This window comes from Oryzias latipes, chromosome 11 (assembly GCF_053564925.1).
Source record: "Oryzias latipes strain Hd-rR chromosome 11, Olatipes_Hd-rR_3.1".
In the NCBI taxonomy this organism is placed as follows: domain Eukaryota; kingdom Metazoa; phylum Chordata; class Actinopteri; order Beloniformes; family Adrianichthyidae; genus Oryzias; species Oryzias latipes.
Window position 1 is genome coordinate 588870 of NC_136247.1, and position 24179 is coordinate 613048.

The window sequence follows — 24179 nt, forward strand, 5'->3', positions numbered from 1 at the left end:
GAAGTGAGGATCCACAAGGAGTGTTGTAAAAAAAAAGGCCCGACCAGGCTCACCCACAATTGGAAAATTTGAGAGCTCGAAGGCAAGGACCAAAACTCACACCACAGGGACACTGACACCCCCATGCTCAGATGTGATGTGATCGCCGGCTCCTGGTCTTGCCAAAGAATTCAAGGATCCCCCTCCCTGGAGAGAGGGCCGCCGGGCCCAGGAAGCCAGCACACAATGGACATGCATTGCCGAGAGCCTGTTACCCCCAGCCAGGGATGGGGTTGGGGACGGATAGTCCGACATCCCACCTTCCTTCCTGAAATGTTTGTGTGTGTTTCTGAGTGTGTGTTTATGTTGGAGTGTATATTTTTAAGGGTTAAAGGGTGTGAGTACTAAGGGTTGCAGTTAAAATTGGCGGGTAGGGCACTGAGAGAACATCTCCTGATTACTTACAGTGATGTCCAAGAACCCCCCTACCAAGGGTCCTACATGTCTAAGGTGCGGTTAAATGATAGATACTAATCCTCCCTCTGTCTTGATGACACTCATGTCACCAAGCACACAAAGTGACGGTGAAGCCGTGATTGAAACCTTAAGCCAGACTGATAGATCGGCACATACCTGCTGCCAGAGAGCCTGGACAGGCGTGCAGAACCACAGTGCATGCATGTAACTGTCGGGTAGATTACTGTCACAGTGCTGACAAATGTCTGAGTCACTGGGACCCATCTTGAACATCCTCTGTCCAGTGTAGTAAATCCTGTGAAGAGTTTTGAAATGGATTAGCTCCAGGTTTGGACTTTTTGTCAGTTTAAAGGCGTTTAGACAAAGTTCTGGCCAGAAGCTTTGATCTGATGCTCAAGTCTGCATCCCATTTTGTTATTGGAATTGAAATGTTATCATCTAGGTTGCATAAGAGCCTGTAAGAGAGCAATTTATTCACTGAAAATTTAATCAAAGAAGTAACTAGTTCTGGTAATTTTAGGTTGTTTGTCTTTGTATCTAAACTTTTTAGTAATTGTAGATTGAGGTTGCTGATATTCCAAGAAGTTATTTATTCCATGTTTTACTTGTAGGTCCCGGGGTGTTATGAATCTTCTTTCAATAATTAAGTGCTCTAGTAGTGTAACGCCCCAGCTTGCCAAGCTGGGAAGTGTATCATTTTTTTGTTTATGAGGATGTCTGGGTTGTTCCAGATGAGTGTCATTTTGCACAGTAAAAGTGAGGAGTTTGACACTTTAAGAAATTCCCACCAGGCTGTTAAAGTGGTGTTATTAGTAATACTTTGGAAGCAGTCCTATTTTTTAACTGTTTGGCTCCTAAATGATAGATCTGACAAGTTGATCTTTCCACATAAAGCCAGTTATAAAATGAGTTGGTTTCCGGATTACATTTTAAGATGTATTGTTATCTATTTGCAAGAAAGTACTCGTGAAAATTAGGTAATTCTAAGCCTCCACAGCTTTTTGCAGATTTTAAAATTCTAGCAGGTTTAGGTTTCCATAAAAAGCTTGATATGGTTGAGTCTAATGTTTTGAACCATTTTATTGGCAGTTGTGTGGGGATCATTGAGAAGAGATAATTACCTTTTGGCAAGATTTTCATTTTAACTGTGGCTACCTTGTGTCATGACTACAGAACTTCAGAGACCCAGATGCTGAAACCCGGAATGAGACACAGGGCAGAGATGGCGTGGCGATTAAGCGGATTTAATAATCAGGTCAGAAGGGGAGAGCACAGTTCCTGGAGGTCCGGAGAGCGAGAGGCAGATTCCTGTGGCGTCACTGGTGGATCCGTCCGTAGGGTCCGGAGTCAACAGCGTAGGAGGAGACCCGAGAAGTTGGTGGTTCGGCAGAGGCTCGTGGTGAGGTTGGATGAAACAGACCAGATGACATTTCCAGACAACGGCTGATTCAGGCAACCACTCGTGGCTTGTGGTTTCCTGAAGACAGGTAAGTCAAAGGTACGTTAGGCACAGGCTTGGAACAAAATAGCAAAACATGAACTAGACGTGAAGGCCAAGTATGCACCATCAGGGGCATTGGACTGGCGATGAATACTGGTCAGGAGCTCCTTAAGTAGGCAGGCGGTGAAGATGAAGTGAGTGGTTGCAGCTGGGCTGAATCAGGAATCAAGCGGAGAGGAGAGGGGAAGGAGTCTGACAGAGGCACCATGACAGTACCCCCCCTCAACGACCGCCTCCAGGTGGTCAAGGGTGGCGATCTGGGTGGGCTGGTAGAAGTCCTCTATGAGTGAGGGGTCCAAAATGAGGACGTCGTTGACGAGCCTTTGGAAAACTGCCGGAGCGTTGGTGAGGCCAAAGGGCATGACTAAGTACTCATAATGCCCAAGCGGGGTGTTAAAGGCAGTTTTCCATTCATCTCCTTCCTTCACTCTGACCAAATGGTAGGCATTACGGAGGTCTTATTTGGTAAAAATGCGGGCCTTTTGAACGGAATTAAATACGGAGGTGATTAATGGCAAAGAGTATTTATCTTTAACAGTGATTTGATTTAGTTTGCGATAGTCAATGCAGGGTCGGAGGGACTTGTCTTTTTTCTCTCTCCAGAGCTGACAGAGGACAATTAGCAAGACAATACAGGTTCCATTTAATTATTGTCCCTTTGGCCCAATCAAACTCGGGTTCTCCTGGCTCAAGTTGCATAACCCTGAGTACAATGGGAGTATGAGAGGACTTTGTGATGAGGACACGGATTGACTCACGGTGGTTGCCAGATGAAATGAGCAAGATGGGTTTGGTGCGATGCGTGATGCGGGATAGGTGTTGACCGCCCAACCCGGAAGCTTCGATGAGGTTCTCCGGGGGTTCTGTGGGAATAGACATACTATGAACTAGTTGCTGGTTAATTAAAATTTGCTCGGCCCCGGAGTCGACAACTGGTTTGGGTAAGTTTGATTTGCTGGCGGGGAAGGAGGCCGGAAAGACGTGGCAGACCTAAACGTACTGCGAACTTCTGACTGAGCCCTCCATTAGCCCTTGTGCTATCGTATGACCCCACCCTTACATTGACGTGTTCTCCCTAATGTGACAAAAATGGATAAAGGTGAAGAGGTTTCATGTTATTTATGGACACCAGTGAAGATCACAAATCATTGAAGAAAAAAAGGTTCAGCGTGCTGTCTTGTGGGGTCTAGATGACCCAACTCCCAATGTTAAAGTGCCTAGGATAGCACAAGTGTTACGGAAGTCTTTAATTCCCAAATCCAGGAGAATTTTATTTTGTTTTTCTTTTTTAACTTGTCCTGTACAACAGCTGGGCAAACAGATGAGAGCTGAAGGTCTCTTGTGTTGGACATATTTTACTTTAACAACAGGGGATATGAATCCAGAGGTATGTCTGAATAAACCCCTTTTGTAATCGAGGCCAAATTGTATTTATTTTAATGATATTTGAAAATCTTTTGTGTTGGACCAGAAACGAGAGGGATGTTAGAGAGAGGGGCGATAGGAATGTGATTATAGGGGGGGGGGGGGGGGGGGGGGGGGGCATGAAGCAGCATTGATTATTATTATTATTGCTGAATGTTAATCACTACAGTCAGGTTCAGATTTAATACAGATCTAGAAGGGACGGGGCCTGCCTACACACACACTTCCAAAAATGTCCACATGTCAGCATGTATACAATACAAATATCGTTCACACATGCATACTTATGCGTCAAACCAACTAGTGTGAAATATTTCATTTAGTCACGCGAAATATCAGTGCAAAGGTGAGCTTAACACCTGTGCTCAAGTGAGCGTTCATGTTCCTCAAAAATGGATGATGGAATGTATAAAGAAGGAGGAAGGGTGTCCAGTCATCCCCACAACAAGACCCCCGCAGCAGCAGCTGCGGCAGCCAGGACCCCCAACGCCTGCATGGTATTAGGTAGAGAACAACCGTCCCTCGGGTGATCACATCCGCCACCCATGCACGGGCCGGCAGGACCGCCATAGGGCCCCCAGAGCCAGAGAGCAGGGAGGTATGGGGGGACAGAGAGTGCAGCTCCAGCTCAACCAGGAGAGCAGCCCCCCGGCGCGCAGGGAGGGCCCAACGCAGGGCCCTGCCACAGAAGAGTGCCCACAGCCCCAGAAGAGCACCTCATCACCACCCAGGACTTCTGGGCGTCCCCCAACCCCAGGTACGAGCCAGGACCCCCAAGGGAGACCCGGCCCGCACTCCAGGCAGCCACCCACCCGGCCCACTGCTGGTCCAGGAAGGAGCAAGGCAGGGGCCAGCCGCCCCCGCCCAAGAGAAAGGCACCTAGGAGAAGTGGGGGTCCACAAGAGGTGTTGTAAACTTGGCCCAACCAGGCTCGCCCACAGTTGGAAATTTGGCAAGGACCAGAACCCACACCACAGGGACTTGGACACCCCCCAGTTCAGGTTGGATGTGATCCCTGGCTCTTGAAATCTCAGGGATCCCTCTCCCTGCGGGGAGAGAGGGCCGCCGGCCCCAGGAAGCCAGCACCCAGGGAACACGGCAGCCATTGCCAAGGGCCCAATACCCCTTACCAGGGATGGGGTAGGGGACAGATGGTCCTAAGTCCCACCTTCATTGAGAAATGCGTGTGTGCATTTGTGAGGGCGTGTGTGTGCATGTGTGTGTGTATGTTGGAATGTATATTTTGAGGAGTAAAGGGTGTGTACTAAGGGGTGCTCTGATGGGTTAATCTGTGATGTGTATACGTTTTTATAAAAGTCTTTAAACGCTGTATTGATTTTGACGGGATCATGAGTGACATCTCCTTTTTCGTCAATGATGGAAGTGATTGTTGATTTTTCTCTATTAATTTTAAGCTGATTTGCTAGAATTTTGCCAAATTTATTTAAATTTTCAAATCTTTCAAGTCGTAGTCTTTGTATTTGAAATTGTATTTGTTTATTGATGATGTCATTTGACTGCAGCTTTAATTTTTTCAGATCATCCATAATGTGTTCCTGTGCAGAAGCAGCATAAACAGTCTCCAGGGTTTTGATTTTATTTTATAATTCTAATAAATTTGCTTTGTCTTTTTTATGAGTTGAGTAAGAAATGATTTTCCCTCTCATGACTGCTTTTGCTGTTTCCCAAATAAGACATGGTGAGATATTTGGAGTATTGTTGAATTCTAAGAAGGTTGCCCACTCTTTTTTAACCCTTGTGCTATCCTGGGCACTTAAACATTGGGAGTTGGGTCATCTAGACCCATTAGACAGTGCACTGAACCTTTTTTCTTCAATGATTTGTGATCTTCACTGGTGTCCATGGATTACATGAAATCTTTCCACCTTTATCCACCTTTGTCATGGTAGGGAGAACACGTCAATGGAAGAGTGGGGTCATCTAAGATAGCACAGATAATAAATCTGTGGTGTTTTAACAGAGACGTATTAAACCTCCAGGATGTACCTGAGGGTGTGGAAATCTCCTTAAGATTTTTTATAGAAACTGGTGCATGATCACTGATAATAATTGGATGAATGTTGGAACTTTGGATATGTTTTAACAAAGAGTTACTGACTAATAAATAGTCTAAACGAGAGTGTGAGTGGTGAACTGGAGAAAACAAGGTGAACCCTTTAAGGCCCGTACAAACCGGGACGAATATTCGCCAGGCGTTCGCCAGCGTTTTTTGTGTTCACACCCAGGCGATTTTCGCTGACGATGAGCCGAGCGAACATGCAATTTCATTCCCTGACATTAGATGGCGCTTAATGTAAAACAGAAATACTCCTGTACACAAGGTGGCGCTGCGCAACTTTACGCTTCTTGAAGTCGCTTTTCACTCAGAAGAAGAGAGCAAGTATTTACGCGCTTGTCAGAATCAAACAAAGAAAACATGAATATTTCAAGCACCAGTAGCTCCAACTGGTGCTTGGTTCGGGGATATTTTAGAATGTCCGTCATTATTGCTTCGCGGCTGTGTAGACGCTACTTGGCGTCTATCTTCTTCGCTGGTATGTGTGCTCAGCAAGGCAGTTTTGTGTTTGAGCGCCCCCAAGTTGTGTTTTACTGTAACTTCAGAAGCTCCAGACAAGTGAGCAAAAGCGCCATTCTCATTGGTCGAGTAGATTTCGACGTGACGCGTCGAAAAAAAAAAACGAACCCGAGGCGTTTTTTTTTTTTGACGCTTTAACGCGTGGCGTTTTTTCGCGTCGGTGTGCACACTCTCGTTGGTGCCCTTTGTTTAGTCACGAGGCGTTAAACGTCGGCGAAAATCGCCGGCGAAATTCGTCCCGGTGTGAACAGGCCTTTGGTGCTTGGATGACATGAGCGCCACGCGTCGCAGAGACCCAGATCATTCATGTACTGCTTTAGGATACTTGCAGAGCGCCATGTGCGCTGGTTTGCTGCTGTGCTGAATCTGTCAAGTTCAGGAGAATTTCAAACAGGTACAAAGGGAGGTTCTTGACATTGAGTGAGAGTGGACCATGTTTTCCACCTCTATTGTCTCTGCTGCTGTTCGGAGATGTGGTCGCCTGTTGTGGCGGTAACTCCAAACTCGGTGGTGAACACCGGAAGTAAGGGATGCCGTTGTGGGTACCGGATTGACTCGGGCCGCCGGATGTTCTCGGGGTCCTGCGGTGGTCTTTCCAATGAGTTATATCACTAGAGGAGACATCACGTGGTTCCTCATGGGAGGAGAGCACCGCCATCTTGGTGAGGTGAAGTTACAACTGCAGTGCAAATTCTTTAACTGTGGAATTATAAAGACATTTTGGGATGAGTTCTGCTTCCAAAATTCTATTCTTCTAAAATTGTAATGCCATTTCATTTACACGCAAAAAATGTTGTATTCGGTGTGGTATCATATAGACCAGAAAATACAGTTCTTAATATCCTGATATTGCACAGAAAGTTTTATAAACACAAAAATAAAATTTTGAAGACCAAACCACTTTTTATAACATTTCATAAAGAGCTCTGTTTTTACTTCCAATCACTTCATTACATGAAAAATAAGAATGGCTTGAAATTGCTTAGTTTTGTTCAGAAATACTAACTTCACGAGTACCCCTAACTAGTATTAGACTGTTCAGATTGGTTCTATGTTCCTTTATCTTATTTTTATTTTACTTGTGTTTTTATTTATTTGTGTGTTATGTTCATTGTTTCTTTTTTCCCCTCTATTCTTTATTTTCTATGTTAATATGTTATATTTTGCAATGGTGACTGATCTTCGAGGTAATATTGATTACATTGTTATTGTTCGTTATTTAATGTATGATACCGCAATTGTCAATAAAGTTTAAAAAAAAACTTAACGACGTTAACTCATTGGTCGTGGCAACTTACAGCCAATCAAATAGTGTGACGTCATCAATGGTCGAAGGACCCCGAGAACATCCGGTACCCACACGTCAAGCTGAAGAAAAAGAATTCCAGCAAGCCGGGATGGCTTGTGGGACTCCAGAGGAAGCTAACAGGTATTGGCAGGTAAAGCGAGCTGTGACCTGGGCTGTTGTGGAGGCCAAAACTTGGTGAGGCCATTGAGAAATTCTGGCAAACCGTACAGCTCCTCAGGAGGGGAAAGCAGTTTTCTGCAGGCATACAAACTGGCAGTGCATTTACTACACTGGACAGAGGATGTTCAAGATGGGTCTCAGTAACTCAGACATTTGTGAGCACTGTGACTGTAATCTACCGTTACATGCATGCACTGTGGTTCTGCACGCCTGTCCAGGCTCTCTGGCAGCAGGTATGTGCCGATCTATCAGTCTGGCTTAAGGTTTCAATCACGGCCTCACCGTCCTTTTGTGTGCTTGGTGACATGAGTGCCATCGATGTAGAAGGAGGATTAGTTTATATAATTTTCATAACTCTTTGTATTGCAAAAAAAGAACAATTTTACTAAACTGGAAAAATAAGAAAAATATTAATGTAAGTCAATACAGACACGGCCTTCAGGATAATTTTGTGAGAAAAACTGATCACAGCAGCATGAGAAGTCTTAGGTGTGTGTTAACAATGTAGCTTCAGTGAAAGCACAATTATTTCTACAAGACTCCAGAAATGACTGCGACCTGAACGTGAAACTTGATGATGTGGAATTGACACTTCTAAATTTAGATGACCGGTGTAAGCTTGCTGAGGACAGCAGGGAGCTCGGTGAGTCTAGAGATGTTTTTTGGAAAGGTTTTCAGAGGTACATGTGCACCACCCAGTGTTCCCAAAAAGAATCACACAAATACCCCCCCCCCCCCCCCCCCCATCACTGTTTTCAGAACCAGAGTTCAGAGCCAACTTTGAAGATCTGACTCACGTCGACAGGTTTGTCTTTACAAAAACTCAAGTAAAGGCTAGTTACATAGAAATACGATGAAAACCAAAAATGCAGAGGAACTAATAACACCACCTATTGAAATCTAAGTGGCCTATCAGACAAAGGATCACAGCTTTAAAGCTGATTCTTTCTTTTTTGTTTTTTAACCCTTGTGCTATCCTATGGGGTCAAGATGACCCTTGACATGTTCTCCCTACCATGACAAAGGTAAAGGATAAAGGTGGAAAGATTTCATCTAATCCATGGACACCAGTGAAGATCACAAATCATTGAAGAAAAAAGGTTCAGAGCACTGTCTAGTGGGTCTAGATGACCCAACTCCCAATGTTAAAGTGCCTTGGATAGCACAAGGGTTAAATGTAGACAGCCAACAACTAAAAAAAAAAACAATTTGATTTACTGTCAGAGGCGAAATGAGTTTTCCTTTTGACAAAAAGAAACTGGGTTCCCTCTTTGTCACAGCCAACTAACAGGAGGCTTACTTTTTTTTTTTTTTTAACTTGTCCTGTCCAACAGCTGGGCAGACAGATGAGAGCTGAGGGCCTCTTGTGTTGGACATATTTTATTTTAACAAGAGGGGTTATTAATCTTCAGACAAACCAAAGGTATGTCTGAATAAAACCCTTTTGTAATTGAGGCCAAACTTTATTAATTTCAATCATGTCTCAAAATCTTTGGTGTTGGACCGGACGGAAAAGGAAAGAGGGGAAGAAGAGAGAGGGACGTTAGAGAGAGGGGGGTAGGGGGGTGATAATAGGAGGGGAAGGGGGATAAGACCATGAAGCAGCATACAGCAACAAGTTTACTGGTTGTTAATCATTATGGTAAGGTTCAAATGCAGTACAAAAAGGGCGGGGCCCGTCCACACACACACTCAAATGTTATAAACACACCTGCTAGCTGCAAAAATGTCCACCTGTTGACATGTACACAAAACAGATAGTGTTCACACACGCATACTTATGCCTTAAACCCAACTAGTGTGAAATATTTCAGTCATTCAGTCATGCAAACTGTTAGTGCAAAGGTGAGCTAACACCAGTGCTCAGGTGAGTGTTTATGTTCTTCTAAAATGGATGGTGGAACGTGAAAAGAAGGAGGGAGAGTGCCTAGCCATCCCCACCCCAAGACCCCCACCGCAGCAGCAGCGGCAGCCGGAATCCCCCCAACGCCACACGGGAACCGGCAGGGAACAACCGCCCCCCGGGCGACCAAGCCCGCCACCCAGGCCAGGGCCAGCAGGGCCGCCGCAAGGCCCCCAGAGCCAGAGGCCAGGGAGGCACGGAGGGAAAGAGAGCGCCGCCCCAGCCCAACCAGGAGAGCAGCCCCCCCGCTGCGCCGGGAGAACCCAACGCAGGGCCCCACCGGAGAAGGACGCCCACAGCCCCAAACGAGCACCCCACCACCACCCAGGAGTTCCGGGCATCCCCCCGCCCCAACCCCAGGTACGAGCCAGGACCCCCCAAGGGAGACCCGCTCCGCACTCCAGGCAGCCATCCGCCCGGCCCACGGTTGGTCCAGGGAGGAGCGAGGCAGGGGGCCCGCCGCCCCCGCCCAGGAGGGGGGAACCCCGGGGAAAAAAAGAGGGCGCACAAGGGGTGTTGTAAATATGGCCCGACCAGGCTCGGCCACAGTTGGAAATTTGGCGGGGCCCAGCACTCAGGAGCGAGGACCAGAACCCACCCCCCAGGGACCAGACACCCCCGGCTCAGATGTAATGTGAACCCCCCCACCGCGCGGAGAGAGCAGGAAGCCGGCACCCCGGGGACACGGCCGCAGTTGCAAAGGGGCCCGTACCCCCCACCAGGGAAGAGGCAGGGGACAGATGGACCCAGGTCCCACCTTCCTTGCAAAATGTGTGTGCCAGTATGTGTGTTTGAGAGGGTGTGTGTGTGCATGTGTGTGTGTTTATGTTGGGATGTATATATTGAGGGGGGAGGGGTGTGTGTACTAAGGGGGGTGCAGTTAAAATTGGCAGGTAGGGCACTAAGGGGACATCTCCTGATTACTCACAGTGACATCCCCTCACCCTCCCCACCAAGGGGCCCTAAATGTCTAAGATGCGGTTAAAATTGGCGGGTAGGGTGCTAGGAGGACATCCGCTGCTTGCTGGCAGTGACGTCCAAGCACCCCCCCTACAAAGGGCCCTACATTTCTAAGGTGCAAATAAAACCGATAGAGGGGGGGCCCACTCCATACGGCAACCATAGGAGGGGGGCCACTGCCTAGTAACCCCCCCCCCCCCCCCCCCCAAGGCTCATCGCAGGCTAAGCCCCCCACCCCCTCACCCTATTATGAGGTTATATGAGGAAGGGGGTAAGTTGGGGACAGCTGATAGACTGTCCCCCGGTGGTCAAACAGTTGTCTCCCCCCCCCCCCCCCCCCCCCAGCAAGGGGGCCAGGCCCACCCAGGAGGCTTACTTTTAACCCGACCTTTGACCTTCTGCATCCCGAGGACCTGGAGTGTTAGTATGTTGCATCAAACATGTTTCCTGAAAAAACAACAACATAAAAAACATGTATCTGGATGATATTCTCCAGTTCAGTTCAAGCTGAACATTTAGACATTTCCAGGTGAGCATAAATGAACCAGTACTTACTTACTACATAGAAAAATCAGAGAAAAAGGAAAACAGAACTGTTTGTACTGAAGCATGCTGAATGGATGTAAAGCAGACTTCATCTTTGTAGCTTCTAAGGTTGTCCTTTTTTCAGTAAGGGATGTTCAAACAGAGACCTTCTGTTTCAGGAAAGCTGGTGGGACTCGTCATGAGTTTGGTCAAAGCTGCTTCGCTTCACTTCGTTTACTCAACACCATTCAAGAAACAAGAGAAACTCAGACCAGTTCAGGCAGGAACTGCAGTGATCGTAAGAACATTCACGCATAAAACAGCAGTTTAAAACATTTATTAAAAAAGGAAGATACAAAAAAATATGTTTACATAAAAATGCCCAAAAAACAAAAGCCAGGCAGTGGTTCCTTCTGGCTATTTTGAGGGTCACTGCTCACATGAATAAGTCAGAAGAAGACCATGAAAGACTGCTGCTCGCCACTTCCTAATCTGTCATTGTTCTGCACATCTCATAGCAAAAGCCTGATCTCAGCAGTCCATGAAGCCTCATGCTTCTCCTTCCTTTTCCCACAACTGGAAGAGCATGGCAAGACTTCTACAACTTTGAATCTCCCACGATGGGAAGAGCATGGGGGTCTTCAGAGGCCTGCTGAGATGCACAGACGCTGTCATCCATAGACTTGCTTTGACCCCACAAACCGCCGGCCTTCTGATTTGAAACTTCTCATGGTAACAAATGCTGTGGGCTTTACCAGCTGGGTTTAGGATCCAAACCGTTTGCATTTTGACGTTTTAATGCTCTGGTCACCAGACACATTTCAGTAATTATTTGAATTGATGTTTTGGAGTCAATTCATTTATTATTAAAGACTTCTCTAAGGAGGTGGGCGGGGAGGTAAATCGTCCGTTAGCAAACTGTGGTTTTGGCGTTCAGACATGTCCGACATAAAAACAAACGGGTAAAGAAGCCACTCTAAAAAAACACAGGTAAATGATTGATAAGCGCAGACAAAGTCTGCGTAGAACCTGGACTTGGTGGTGGATTCTTTCGCCCGTTTGAGCCCCAGCAGAGTGCAAGTTGCGCACTGCATGTCCCCACTGCTGCCAATAAAAACCAAGAGTAGATTCTAACAGTTTCACCACAGTCACACATTACACAGGAACACCAATGCCCTCACAGCACACATCCCACCCCCTGTAAAAAACTAGACCTTTAACCTTAGTTGGGGGTGGAGGGTAATAAACAATTACAAAGGGAATCAGGGTTAGAGGTTTGGCTCGAGTCTTGATAGTCGAGTCCAACAAGCAATTTGCCAAAGCAAACCAAGTCCCCACATGGGAACTATCCGCACAGAGAAATCCACTTGCATAGTAATAATGCCGGCGTGTGTTCTGGGGGTCCCGGCGTGGACAGGTTTATGTACGAGTGCGCTCATAGGCCTTGTCCCACACACAAGTCTACACAAACAAAGCAAACATTTACAGGAAGTACCTGACAGAACAGAAGAAGAAAAGTGTGGCCCAGATTTATGTCTCATTGTTGGCCTTTACTTTCCCAGAGCGTGAATAGAAGCGATCAAAGGCTGGACCACAAATGGAAGCAATGTTTTATCCTGAAATATTCAGGAATTTTCCTCATCACTTCTCCGTCCAAACTGGACTTTTTCCTCTTTTTCTCCCTCACTGATCCAAAGGATGCTGTGGTGCAACCCTGTCTCCCACCAATGCTATGGGCCAACTGGGCTGAAGGAGAAAACCAGAGACAAAACATTGACATTTCAAAGAAAAAGCGTTCCCTTTTCTTGGAATCATCTCACCTCACCAGTCGGCCCACATTCATACAGGTAGGGGAGGGGGGTTAAGACTGGGCTCCACAGCACCCTAATGACAAACAAAAAGAAACACTCAGTGATGAACTTGAGGTCCCTTTAACAAAATGTAAAACGTTACAAAAATAAAACAACTGTATAAAATGTGTTTATTTATACACAAACAAATTTAAATAAATTCTCGAGTTTAATTTAAAAAAGAAAAAAAAGGAAACATATTGCACAAGAGAAAAAGTTTGTTCTTAATTTTGTGGTATAAAAACATAAAAGTGGCACGGCACCACCAACAGCCGAAGCCCAGTTGGGGGGGGCCACCCTCAAGCAAACACTGACGAGGAAGACAATACTGGAGGTGATGTCATTAAAAACCCGCCGTGCAGTCATGAGAGGAGGGAGGTCACAGCAGCCCCTTCCTTCAGGTGAAAGCAGCTCGTCTCCTGTCCTTCTGAAGAGCGGGGTGGAGTCTATCTGCTCAGGCTCACTGGCAGACTGTCTCTCTTTCTGCGCCGCCAGGAGTTACGGGGATACTGCGTGTGTCCGCGGTTTGCCACTGCCACACTGTTGACCAGCGATGGGTTGTGGAAGCCTTTGCCGTTGAACTTGGCTCCGTTCTAAACGACAGACAGACAGACAACCATGAGTCAGTTTCTTTTCTCTGTTGTCACAAAAACAGCAGCAGTCCTCAACAGCTTCCAGGAGAGGAAGCCCCATCTTTGACAAGACAACACAGAGTTCAGCACAGCAAGATTGTTTTAACTATAGAGCGTGTAACACGCCCCCCTTTGGTTTGGATGTTCACATGGAAAACACACCACAAGGGCCCAATGCTTTTGCCCTCAAGTTTCTGAGCAGAGGACCGTGTGTCACCTGCCATAGGGGCCACACCTATGGAGGTACTGAGGTTCATTAAAAAACCTCGATCTGTGATCTGTGCCCCTTAGAGTGTGGCAGGCTTTTTTAAGGGCTTATGTAAAATCAACATCAAGTCTTCCCCAAAAACAACCCTGAAGTAGCATATTGATCCAGTTCTGAATAGGGTTAGCCTCTAAAAAGAGTCCGTGCTGACAGCACAACCCCACACTCACTCACTAACACTCACTCACTAACACTCACTCACTAACACACACTCACTAGCACACACTCACTAGCACACACTCACTAACACACACTCACTAGCACACACTCACTAGCACACACTCACTAACACACACTCACTAACACACACTCACTAACACACACTCACTAGCACACACTCACTAGCACATACTCACTAGCACACACTCACTAGCACACACTCACTAGCACACACTCACTAGCACACACTCACTAACACTCACTCACTAGCACACACTCACTAGCACACACTCACTAACACACACTCACTAGCACACACTCACTAGCACACACTCACTAGCACACACTCACTAGCACACACTCACTAGCAACACACTCACTAACACACACTCACTGACACTCACTAACACACACTCACTAGCACACACTCACTAGCACACACTCACTAGCACACACTCACTAGCACCACACTCACTAACACACACTCACTGACACACACTCACTAACACACACTCACTAGCACACACTCACTAGCACACACTCACTAGCACACACTCACTAGCACACACTCACTAGCAACACACTCACTAACACACACTCACTAAGGCTACGTTCACACTGCAGGCTGAAACGACCCAATCCCAAATTTTTTGCCCCTAAGCGGCCCAATTCCGATCTTTTCATGACAGTCTGAATGACACAGATCCTTTTCAATTGCGACCGCTGTCTGACCGGCCAGGCGACTTGATTCCGAACTTTACGTCATCGACACGCAACAAACGTCATCATTTTGCGTTGAAGTAGGCGGGAACGAGAACGTAAACATCAACCATGGTGGACGATGCTGCTGAGATCAGTCAGTGGAAGGGAAGCGAGATCCCCGATTGGATTAATATTTGGGCTGATCGCTCTTTTCAGGCCAAACTCCAGGGCTCTTATCGCAACTGGGCGGTTTTTGAAAAAAATTCCAGCTAAATGGCAGAGCGTGGTGTTGAACCTTTCCCGCGATAACTTTTTTCTTTCTCCCCTTTCCGACTGTGCTCAGAAGCGCGGGGGACCCGAGGCGATCCTCCTCCTCCTCCTCCTCCCTGTTCTGATCCTTAGATTCTCCAGAACGGGTTAATAAAGAGTCCATAGCATTTATTTTGGGGGAAACCTTCTTTTATTACCGTCCTCCGTAACACACAACATGAATGCGCACCCACACTGCCCCCCCCCCCCTATTCTCTATCGCGGCACGCGCTTGCACACACACACACACGCGGGGCCGAGGCCCCAACACATACACATTCCTCTTCCACAACAGTGGGTACAGACAATCCCGACTCCAATGCCTTCTTAAAATGACAAGATTGTAAATGTGCTGCTCCTTCGTGAAAATAAATTTGATATTACAAAAAGAGCTCCGCTTTTGACAACACTGTTGTTGACATCCATTGTTAACGTTGGCTCCGCAAACATCAAGTGACATCGTTCACCGTTGAGTATTTTTCTGGCTTCTGCGCATGCGGGTCTCGTTTGGGTCGTGTCACGGTCACACTGGAGATCACAAAAGTTCGGATTTACTTGGAAATGTGAACGGTCTAGCAAATAATTCGGATTTTTTCAAAAAATCCGAATTGAGCATTAAGCCCTGCAGTGTGAACGTAGCCTAATACTCACTCACTAGCACACACTCACTAACACACACTCACTAGCACACACTCACTAGCACACACTCACTAACTATCACTCACTAGCACACACTCACTAGCACTCACTCACTAGCACACACTCACTAGCACACACTCACTAGCACACACTCACTAACTATCACTCACTAGCACACACTCACTAGCACACACTCACTAGCACACACTCACTAGCACACACTCACTAACTATCACTCACTAGCACACACTCACTAGCACTCACTCACTAGCACACACTCACTAGCACACACTCACTAACTATCACTCACTCACTAACACACACTCACTAACTATCACTCACTAACTATCACTCACTAGCACACACTCACTAACACACACTCGCTAACACACACTCACTAGCACACACTCACTAACACACACTCACTAGCACACACTCACTAGCACACACTCACTAACACACACTCACTAGCACACACTCACTAGCACACACTCACTAACACACACTCACTAGCACACACTCACTAGCACACACTCACTAACACACACTCACTAGCACACACTCACTAACACACACTCACTAGCACACACTCACTAGCACACACTCACTATCACTCACTAGCACACACTCACTAGCACTCACTCACTAGCACTCACTCACTAGCACTCACTCACTAGCACACACTCACTAGCACACACTCACTAGCACAGACTCACTAAAACACACTCACTAACTATCACTCACTAGCACACACTCACTAGCACTCACTCACTAGCACACACTCACTAGCACTCACTCACTAACTATCACTCACTAGCACTCACTCACTAGCACACACTCACTAGCACACACTCACTAACACACACTCACTAGCACACACTCACTAACACACACTCACTAACACACACTCACTAACACACACTCACTAGCACACACTCACTAGCACACACTCACTAACACACACTCACTAGCAAACACTCACTAGCACACAATCACTAACACACACTCACTAGCACACACTCACTAGCACACACTCACTAACCCACACTCACTAGCACACACTCACTAACACACACTCACTAGCACACACTCACTAACACACACTTACTAACACACACTCACTAGCACACACTCACTAGCACACACTCACTAGCACACACTCACTAGCACACACTCACTAGCACACACTCACTAGCACACACTCACTAGCACACACTCACTAGCACACACTCACTAGCACACACTCACTAGCACACACTCACTAGCACACACTCACTAGCACTCACTCACTAGCACACACTCACTAGCACACACTCACTAGCACACACTCACTAGCACACACTCACTAGCACACACTCACTAGCACACACTCACTAGCACTCACTCACTAGCACACACTCACTAGCACACACTCACTAAAACACACTCACTAACTATCACTCACTAGCTCACACTCACTAGCACTCACTCACTAACACACACTCACTAACTATCACTCACTAACTGTCACTCACTAGCACACACTCACTAGCACTCACTCACTAACACACACTCACTAGCACACACTCACTAGCACACACTCACTAACACACACTCACTAACACACACTCACTAACACACACTCACTAGCACACACTCACTAGCACACACTCACTAACACACACTCACTAGCACAAACTCACTAGCACACACTCACTAGCACACACTCACTAGCACACACTCACTAACACACACTCACTAACACACACTCACTAGCACACACTCACTAACACACACTCACTAACACACACTCACTAGCACACACTCACTAGCACACACTCACTAGCACACACTCACTAGCACACACTCACAAGCACACACTCACTAACTATCACTCACTAGCACACACTCACTAGCACTCACTCACTAGCACACACTCACTAGCACTCACTCACTAGCACTCACTCACTAGCACACACTCACTAGCACACACTCACTAAAACACACTCACTAACTATCACTCACTAGCACACACTCACTAGCACTCACTCACTAACACACACTCACTAACACACACTCACTAGCACTCACTCACTAACACACACTCACTAGCACACACTCACTAGCACACACTCACTAGCACACACTCACTAGCACACACTCACTAGCACACACTCACTAGCACACACTCACTAGCACTCACTCACTAGCACACACTCACTAGCACACACTCACTAGCACACACTCACTAGCACACACTCACTAGCACACACTCACTAAAACACACTCACTAACTATCACTCACTAGCACACACTCACTAGCACTCACTCACTAACACACACTCACTAACACACACTCACTAACTATCACTCACTAGCACACACTCACTAACACACACTCACTAGCACACACTCACTAGCACACACTCACTAACACACACTCACTAGCACACACTCACTAACACACACTCACTAGCACACACTCACTACCACACACTCACTAGCACACACTCACTAACACACACTCACTAGCACACACTCACTAGCACACAGTCACTAGCACACACTCACTAACACACACTCACTAGCACACACTCACTAACACACACTCACTAGCACACACTCACTAGCACACACTCACTAGCACACACTCACTAACACACACTCACTAGCACACACTCACTAACACACACTCACTAGCACACACTCACTAGCACACACTCACTAGCACACACTCACTAACACTCACTAGCACACACTCACTAACACTCACTCATCCACTTTCTTTGATGAGCTGGCAGTGTTTGGCAAAAACACTTTCCTTTTATATACAAGTCTAAACATCCATCTTTGCAAAAAGGCGGATGTTTTTTGAAGCTGGCTCTAGGTTGATGTCATGAAATGAGCGGAACCCCCACCGAGTGAAAAAGTAAGAGGCGAAAGAGAGATTGAGTCATCGAACTTCCAGGTAGGAAGAAAGAAATCGGTCTTCAGTGTTAAGTTACATTTAATATATTATCACATACATGGATAATTCTTTCTATAAAAGGCTAAGAAAAACATGATGTAGACCTGATAGGATTTTACAGAAACATTTAGGAGAAACACCAAGGAGTTTAGAAAGACAGGCAGGAAGAGTCTGGAAGCATTTGTGTCTCATAATTAAAAATAAAAGTCCATACCTGAAATGCTTTTTCATTTTCACAACAAAGCTGCTTTTGTGATTCGAAAATAAAATGAAAAATAAATCTGCCAAGCAGCTCATTCTGTCACTTCATTAAAATGATAAAGCAATGTTTTATCTTACAGAGAGGGGATTGCATTTTCATTTTCAGCATAATGCATTGCAATCCCCTCTTTGCATTATGGCTTTAATTACGTCACAGAATGAGCAGTGTTGAAGTAGAAAATGAAAAAAGAATTTGAAGACTGATTTTTCATTTTATCTTTGAGTCATTTGATGCAGTTACATTGTGAAAATGAAAAAGCATTTCTGTTAATCATTTTAATCGTCAAATTAGACATTCCTAATTGAATTGTGCCACATATTTACCAGATAATGTTTTGAAAATGAAATGTCAAATACCATTTTCTTTATCATTGTCATTAAGTGACAGAATAAGCAGTGTTGAAGAAGAAAAAGAAAAAACTGTTTGGCGGATTGATTTTTCATTTTATTTATGAGTCATAAATGCATGACTCATAAAAAAAAAAGAAAAGAAAACACAAACAGTGCAAAACATTTCATTGTGAAAATGAAAAAGCATTTCTGGTATTGACTTATTTTGAATAATGAGACACATATGCTGCCATAGAAGAGCAGCTTATGCAGAGCATCAACCTGTGCGAGTCTGTGGCATCCAGCCTACCTTTTGGTTGTGGCTGGAGTGGGGGCTGGGTGGAAGCTGGGGGCTGGAAGGGGCAGGGGCTGGGGGGGGCATGTGGAAGAAGTGGGGGAGCCCAGTGTGCATACACACCTGTCTGCCAGGCATGGCGTGCACTGCGAGACCGGCGGGCAGTGAAACGCGAGTCTGTTGGACGGAACAGGAGAACAGAGACCAGGAAACGCTATCAGAACCATTTTAACCCTAAACAACATTTTCAAGAACATGCATGAGTTCTGAACGGCAGACTACCTGAGAACCTGCAGGAAGGAGCAGATGGTGTCCTCCCATGCAGGGCTTTCCACTGCCCATGTTGATGCATGCTGGCAAGGCCAAGCCTGTCGGTGGGAAAGATGGGTACGCTGGCACAGTTGGTTGAGGGAGGGGGCATGGCAATGCTGAATCTGAGTCCTGGAAGATCAAAAAATGTGACTGTAGAGAGAGCTGATTTAGGAAACGATTCTTTTCTCTTTCTAATCTCATGTCTGCAACAGTAACGCTCTGCTGTTCTGTGAAACTGATCAACGTAGAGGTGGAGTCGGTAACAGTCGCTTCCTTTGTTCAGTTCACTAAAATCTGTGGAGCTGAAACTCAGGAATCAGAAAGATGGCACAGAGCCCCAGTCAGCAATTGGAAACATTTAAGCGTAAAGAAATGTCCGGCGAACTTGTGTGGATGTAAATGCAAACAAAAGCAACACTTGGACACTGAAGCTTCTTACATTGTCAGATCCAGACAGGGAGGAGACTGAGGAGGCTGATGAGTGCTGCTGGGGGCTGGAGATTGACATGGGGGAGTCTGCACTGTATGGGGACGCAGAGTCCCTCTGCTGTTCTTCTGCACCAGCACCTCCACCGCTGAGAACGCTGGACTCCTTTGGAGCTGGTTCTTTAGGAGACAGCCCTAAGGGATGAAGAACCACCCATTTGCACCCAAAACGTTCCAGTGATTCACCCAAACATCAGCATAGTGAGGGTTCCTGTTAACAGCTGCATCCATGCAGGATTTCTGGCAAAAGCTTGGACAGAATCTTAGATGATTTGTACCTCTGTTGTCTGTCTGCACAGAATCTTTGCCCCCCCACTTCTTAATGATCCACTCTCTGTAATCAATGACTTCCTGGGTCAGCCTGATGATCCTCCCCAGTGTGCTGTAGGACAAAAACAAAAGGTGACCCTCCAGAGGAATGCCACTTAATGGTAAAACCATCCTTATTCCTCCTGGACTAACCTTTCACAGTCTTTGTTGGGATAGGAGCGCGCCAGCGGAGACACGGCGTGACTCAGGATGGCGTACGCGTAGTCAAACACCTGTTTGACTTGCATGGCACCATAGGAGCCCCTCCCAACATCATTACCTTTACAAGACAAGGCTGAATGTCAGACTCATGGTTCAAACACACTGCAAAATAATAAAGATTGTCAGACAAAGGTTTATGGGTCCTGCCATCTCCAAACTCTCCTGCTTTATCTCTGCACACATCATTCAACAGGGGCTGGTCTCTAATAGACCCCTAAACCCCCGCACCGTGCGCAGTCGCGCAAACGCCGGGTGTCTCTGTGGTATTGTGAGGCAATGTATCAATCATGTAGCAATAGCCAAGAAACGCTCATTCTATAAAGCATCCAACCCTTTTTTCCCTGTTTCTCTTTCTTTAATATAGTATCTTCTGCCATTTTTTGGCCCTAACCCTAACTCCTCCTACAATGTTTCATCTATTTTAACCATTCAACTATTCAAATGTTCAGCTCTTTCCAGTTGTGACTTTTGGTCCTTCAAATTCTTAAACTTTTCCAGATAATCCAGGATTTCCAGGACTTTTGTCTCCATTGAAATACATGGGGGATCCTTGGTGCAGAAGCTCGCTGGTTCGAGACCCGGCACGGGCATTTTTCACAAACATCTTTTTGTTATTGTGCTGTTTTCACTTGATTTATGGTCAACTTTGATCATTTTCTTTGTTTCTTTCTTTTTTTTTTTGTGCCAATTATTACCCTTTATGGTTTCATTTTCATTCAGCAATATAGCATTCAACCCTGCATTTTCTTCTGGAAATGCAGCCCCTTCTAGTTAGCGTTTTAATTTCGTGCAGTGGCAAACGCCAAAGAACACCTTGGTGAAGTATCTGCACTGCATTTTGGGATGGATCCCAAACATTTCCGTGAATGGCGTAAAGAGATCGGTAATATTGAGAAGACGGCTGCAGAAAAAGGAACAAACCATTTTCTGGTGAAGCTCTAAAGAAAGCCAGTGACAAATTAGAAGAACTGGTTTGAAGATGGATTACTGAGCAAAGACAGAAAGGTGCGCGTGTCTCCAGGAAAATGATCCGGATGAAAGTTGATGCCGCTTCAAAGAGAAAAGAAACGTTCACAGCCAGTGATAATCAGAACATAATAAAATGTTCTCTTCATTTCAGTAAGTCCTGAATGTTTATCTGGTGGTGTCTGCATTTCTTTACCCCACAAAATGAATTAGCCAGTACCATTCTGTCTGTGATGGAATAAACTCCGGTCTCCAATAAACGTATGTCTCTAATAAATGCAGTCGGCTGCCAAATTTTGGCAAGAAACACCAGTGCTACTATTGGAAGATATACAGTACCCAAAACCCCCTGATGTTGGTCTGCACACCTTTACCCAAAACCCTCCACAGGGAGAGGCTGCATCCATGTTCTGTTCCTGCAGATGCTGAACTGGTGTGTTGGGCCGACAAAGCAGCAACAGAATGTTTTCTACTAATTTCTCGTCAGTGTTATGGTTTTCCTGTAAAAACTAAATGATTTTAGTTGTTTAGTTTAGTTTAGTTGTTCAAACCTGTTTAGGAGCACTTCATCTTTATACTTAAGCATTCCTGCAAATATGAAGTAAGAAACAGATTTGAACCTCAGCTTTGTTTAAAAAATAAATTAAAAAAAGCTCTTTTATCTTTAATTGCCAGTCCTCAAGAGGAACCTAAAACCAAGAATGACTGCTTAGAGCTTTTTCCTGTTACCATGTTCCAGGGATGTTTGAACAGGCCCATGATTTTCCTTAAGGCCTGTTCACACCGGGACGAATTTCGCCGGCGATTTTCGCCGACGTTTAACGCCTCGTGACTAAACAAAGGGCACCAATGAGAGTGTGCACACCGACGCGAAAAAACGCCCCGTGTCAAAGCGTCACTTTTTAAAAAACGCCTCGGGTTCGTTTTTTTGGTTTGACGCGCAGCGACGAAAACTATACGACCAATGAGAACGGCGCTTTTGCACACGTGTCTGGAGCTTCTGAAGTTACAGTAAAACACAACTTGGGGGCGCTCAAACACAAAACTGCCTTGCTGAGCACACATACCAGCGAAGAAGATAGACGCCGAGTTGCATCTACACAGCCGCGAAGAAATAATGACGGACATTTTAAAATATCCCAGAACCAAGCACCAGTTGGAGCAACTGGTGCTTGAAATATTCATGTTTTTTTTGTATAATTCTGACAATCGCGTAAATACTTGCTCTCTTCTTCTGAGTGAAAAGCGACTTTAAGAAGCGTAAAGTTGCGCAGCGCCACCTTGTGTACAGGAGTATTTCTGTTTTACATTAATGCCATCTAATGTCGGGGAATGAAATTGCATGTTCGCTTGGCTCATCGTCAGCGAAAATCGCCTGGGTGTGAACACAAAAAACGTGGCGAAAAACGTTGGCGAATAACGCCTGGCGAATATTTGTCCCGGTGTGTACGGGCCTTTAAAGAGTGACATCCATAGGAAAACACTGACCTGGAAGCAGAGGATCCTCTATACAAAGCATGGATGGTCTGTATCCATTGGTCATGGCCTTCATCATCTCCTCTTTGGCCATATATGCCCCTCCATTTCTGATACGTATCCCTGTTTTCAAGTAGTTGAAATGGCGGCCATACAATTCGAAGAACTCAATCAGCAGCATGCCCAGGTTCTCGTTGGGGTTTCTGGCATTAATGCGAGGGTGGAGCTGGAATGGACAAACTGGATTAGTCTGTTTCACATACAGCCATTTGTTCACCCAAAAGGGGGAAATGTGTACCTGTAGGAAGCTGATGACCATTAGGATGAGGCTGTACGAGCTGATGCCCCCGGTGAAGACCTCGTTCAAATCCCTTTGAAGCAGAAACTGCTTCAGCACAAAGATCAGGTACGGCAGTACTGGATACTTCTGAAGGCAGACGGCAGAATCAGCTGTGAGGGAGCCCAGCTTTGGATGAACGTACAAGTATGGAAACATCATTCTATTCTAAAGACCTGGACTTCGGCTTGGAGTGACATGACACAGACAAAGAGGAACCTTTAGCTGGTCATGCTGGAATCTGAACAGCTGCAGCTGCACTGCTGCTGAATGAGACCATCAACTTACAGCTTTCAGGCTGGACCGTATGTCAAGAACCAGAGCAGAACCGGGGAAGGAAAACGGGGTGATACGATAGCCTGTTAACCCCAATTTTTTAGGCACTAACCTGCACCTGTGGCTGAAGCAGTAAAGTCAGATCAGTGCAGGAGATGGAAAACTGCTGATCTGTCTGAATCACAAAGGGAAATTTAAATGTTCTGGATTTCGATTTTTACAGTAAAGCTGTAATTATGTCATTTCTAGGGTGGTTTCTATACCTCAAAAATATCCCCATGAACTTGTGCTCTCTTCTCGTGTTCTGCTGCATTTGCATGTTCTACAAACTGCAAAAAAGGTAGCCAGTGTTCCACAAATCACTGGTCCCCAACCTTTTAAACGCCACGGACTGGTATGATGTCAGACAAAGTTTTCATGGACCGGTCCTTAAGATGTGGCGGACGATGAAGGAGTAAGAGACATGGCATTAAGAACCCCAAGCTTTTATTTTGACACGCATGACATTGTACATGACACGTTGTCATCATCCTCTCCCCTTCCCACACTCATGGTGCAATAAAGAAGTACTG

At 45.9% G+C, this 24179-nt stretch overlaps 1 protein-coding gene across 5 annotated transcripts in view; it reads right to left on the bottom strand.

Moving 5' to 3' along the window:
• Positions 1-11155: 11155 nt before the first annotated feature.
• The window catches only part of tent4a (terminal nucleotidyltransferase 4A), a 41018-nt gene continuing 27994 nt past the window's right edge, over positions 11156-24179 (bottom strand). For 2 of the 5 annotated variants that reach the window (XM_023960302.2, XM_078954520.1), the window contains exons 6-13: positions 23293-23421; positions 23007-23220; positions 20484-20610; positions 20300-20403; positions 19975-20156; positions 19506-19664; positions 19239-19400; positions 11156-13277 (exon numbers count right to left, since the gene is read on the bottom strand). In XM_023960302.2, coding sequence (XP_023816070.1) covers positions 13131-13277; positions 19239-19400; positions 19506-19664; positions 19975-20156; positions 20300-20403; positions 20484-20610; positions 23007-23220; positions 23293-23421 — 1224 coding nt within the window. In that variant the 3' untranslated portion in view covers positions 11156-13130. The remainder of the gene's footprint in view (positions 13278-19238; positions 19401-19505; positions 19665-19974; positions 20157-20299; positions 20404-20483; positions 20611-23006; positions 23221-23292; positions 23422-24179) is intronic. The other 3 variants (XR_013658723.1, XR_002874203.2, XM_023960303.2) reach the window with 3 other exon arrangements.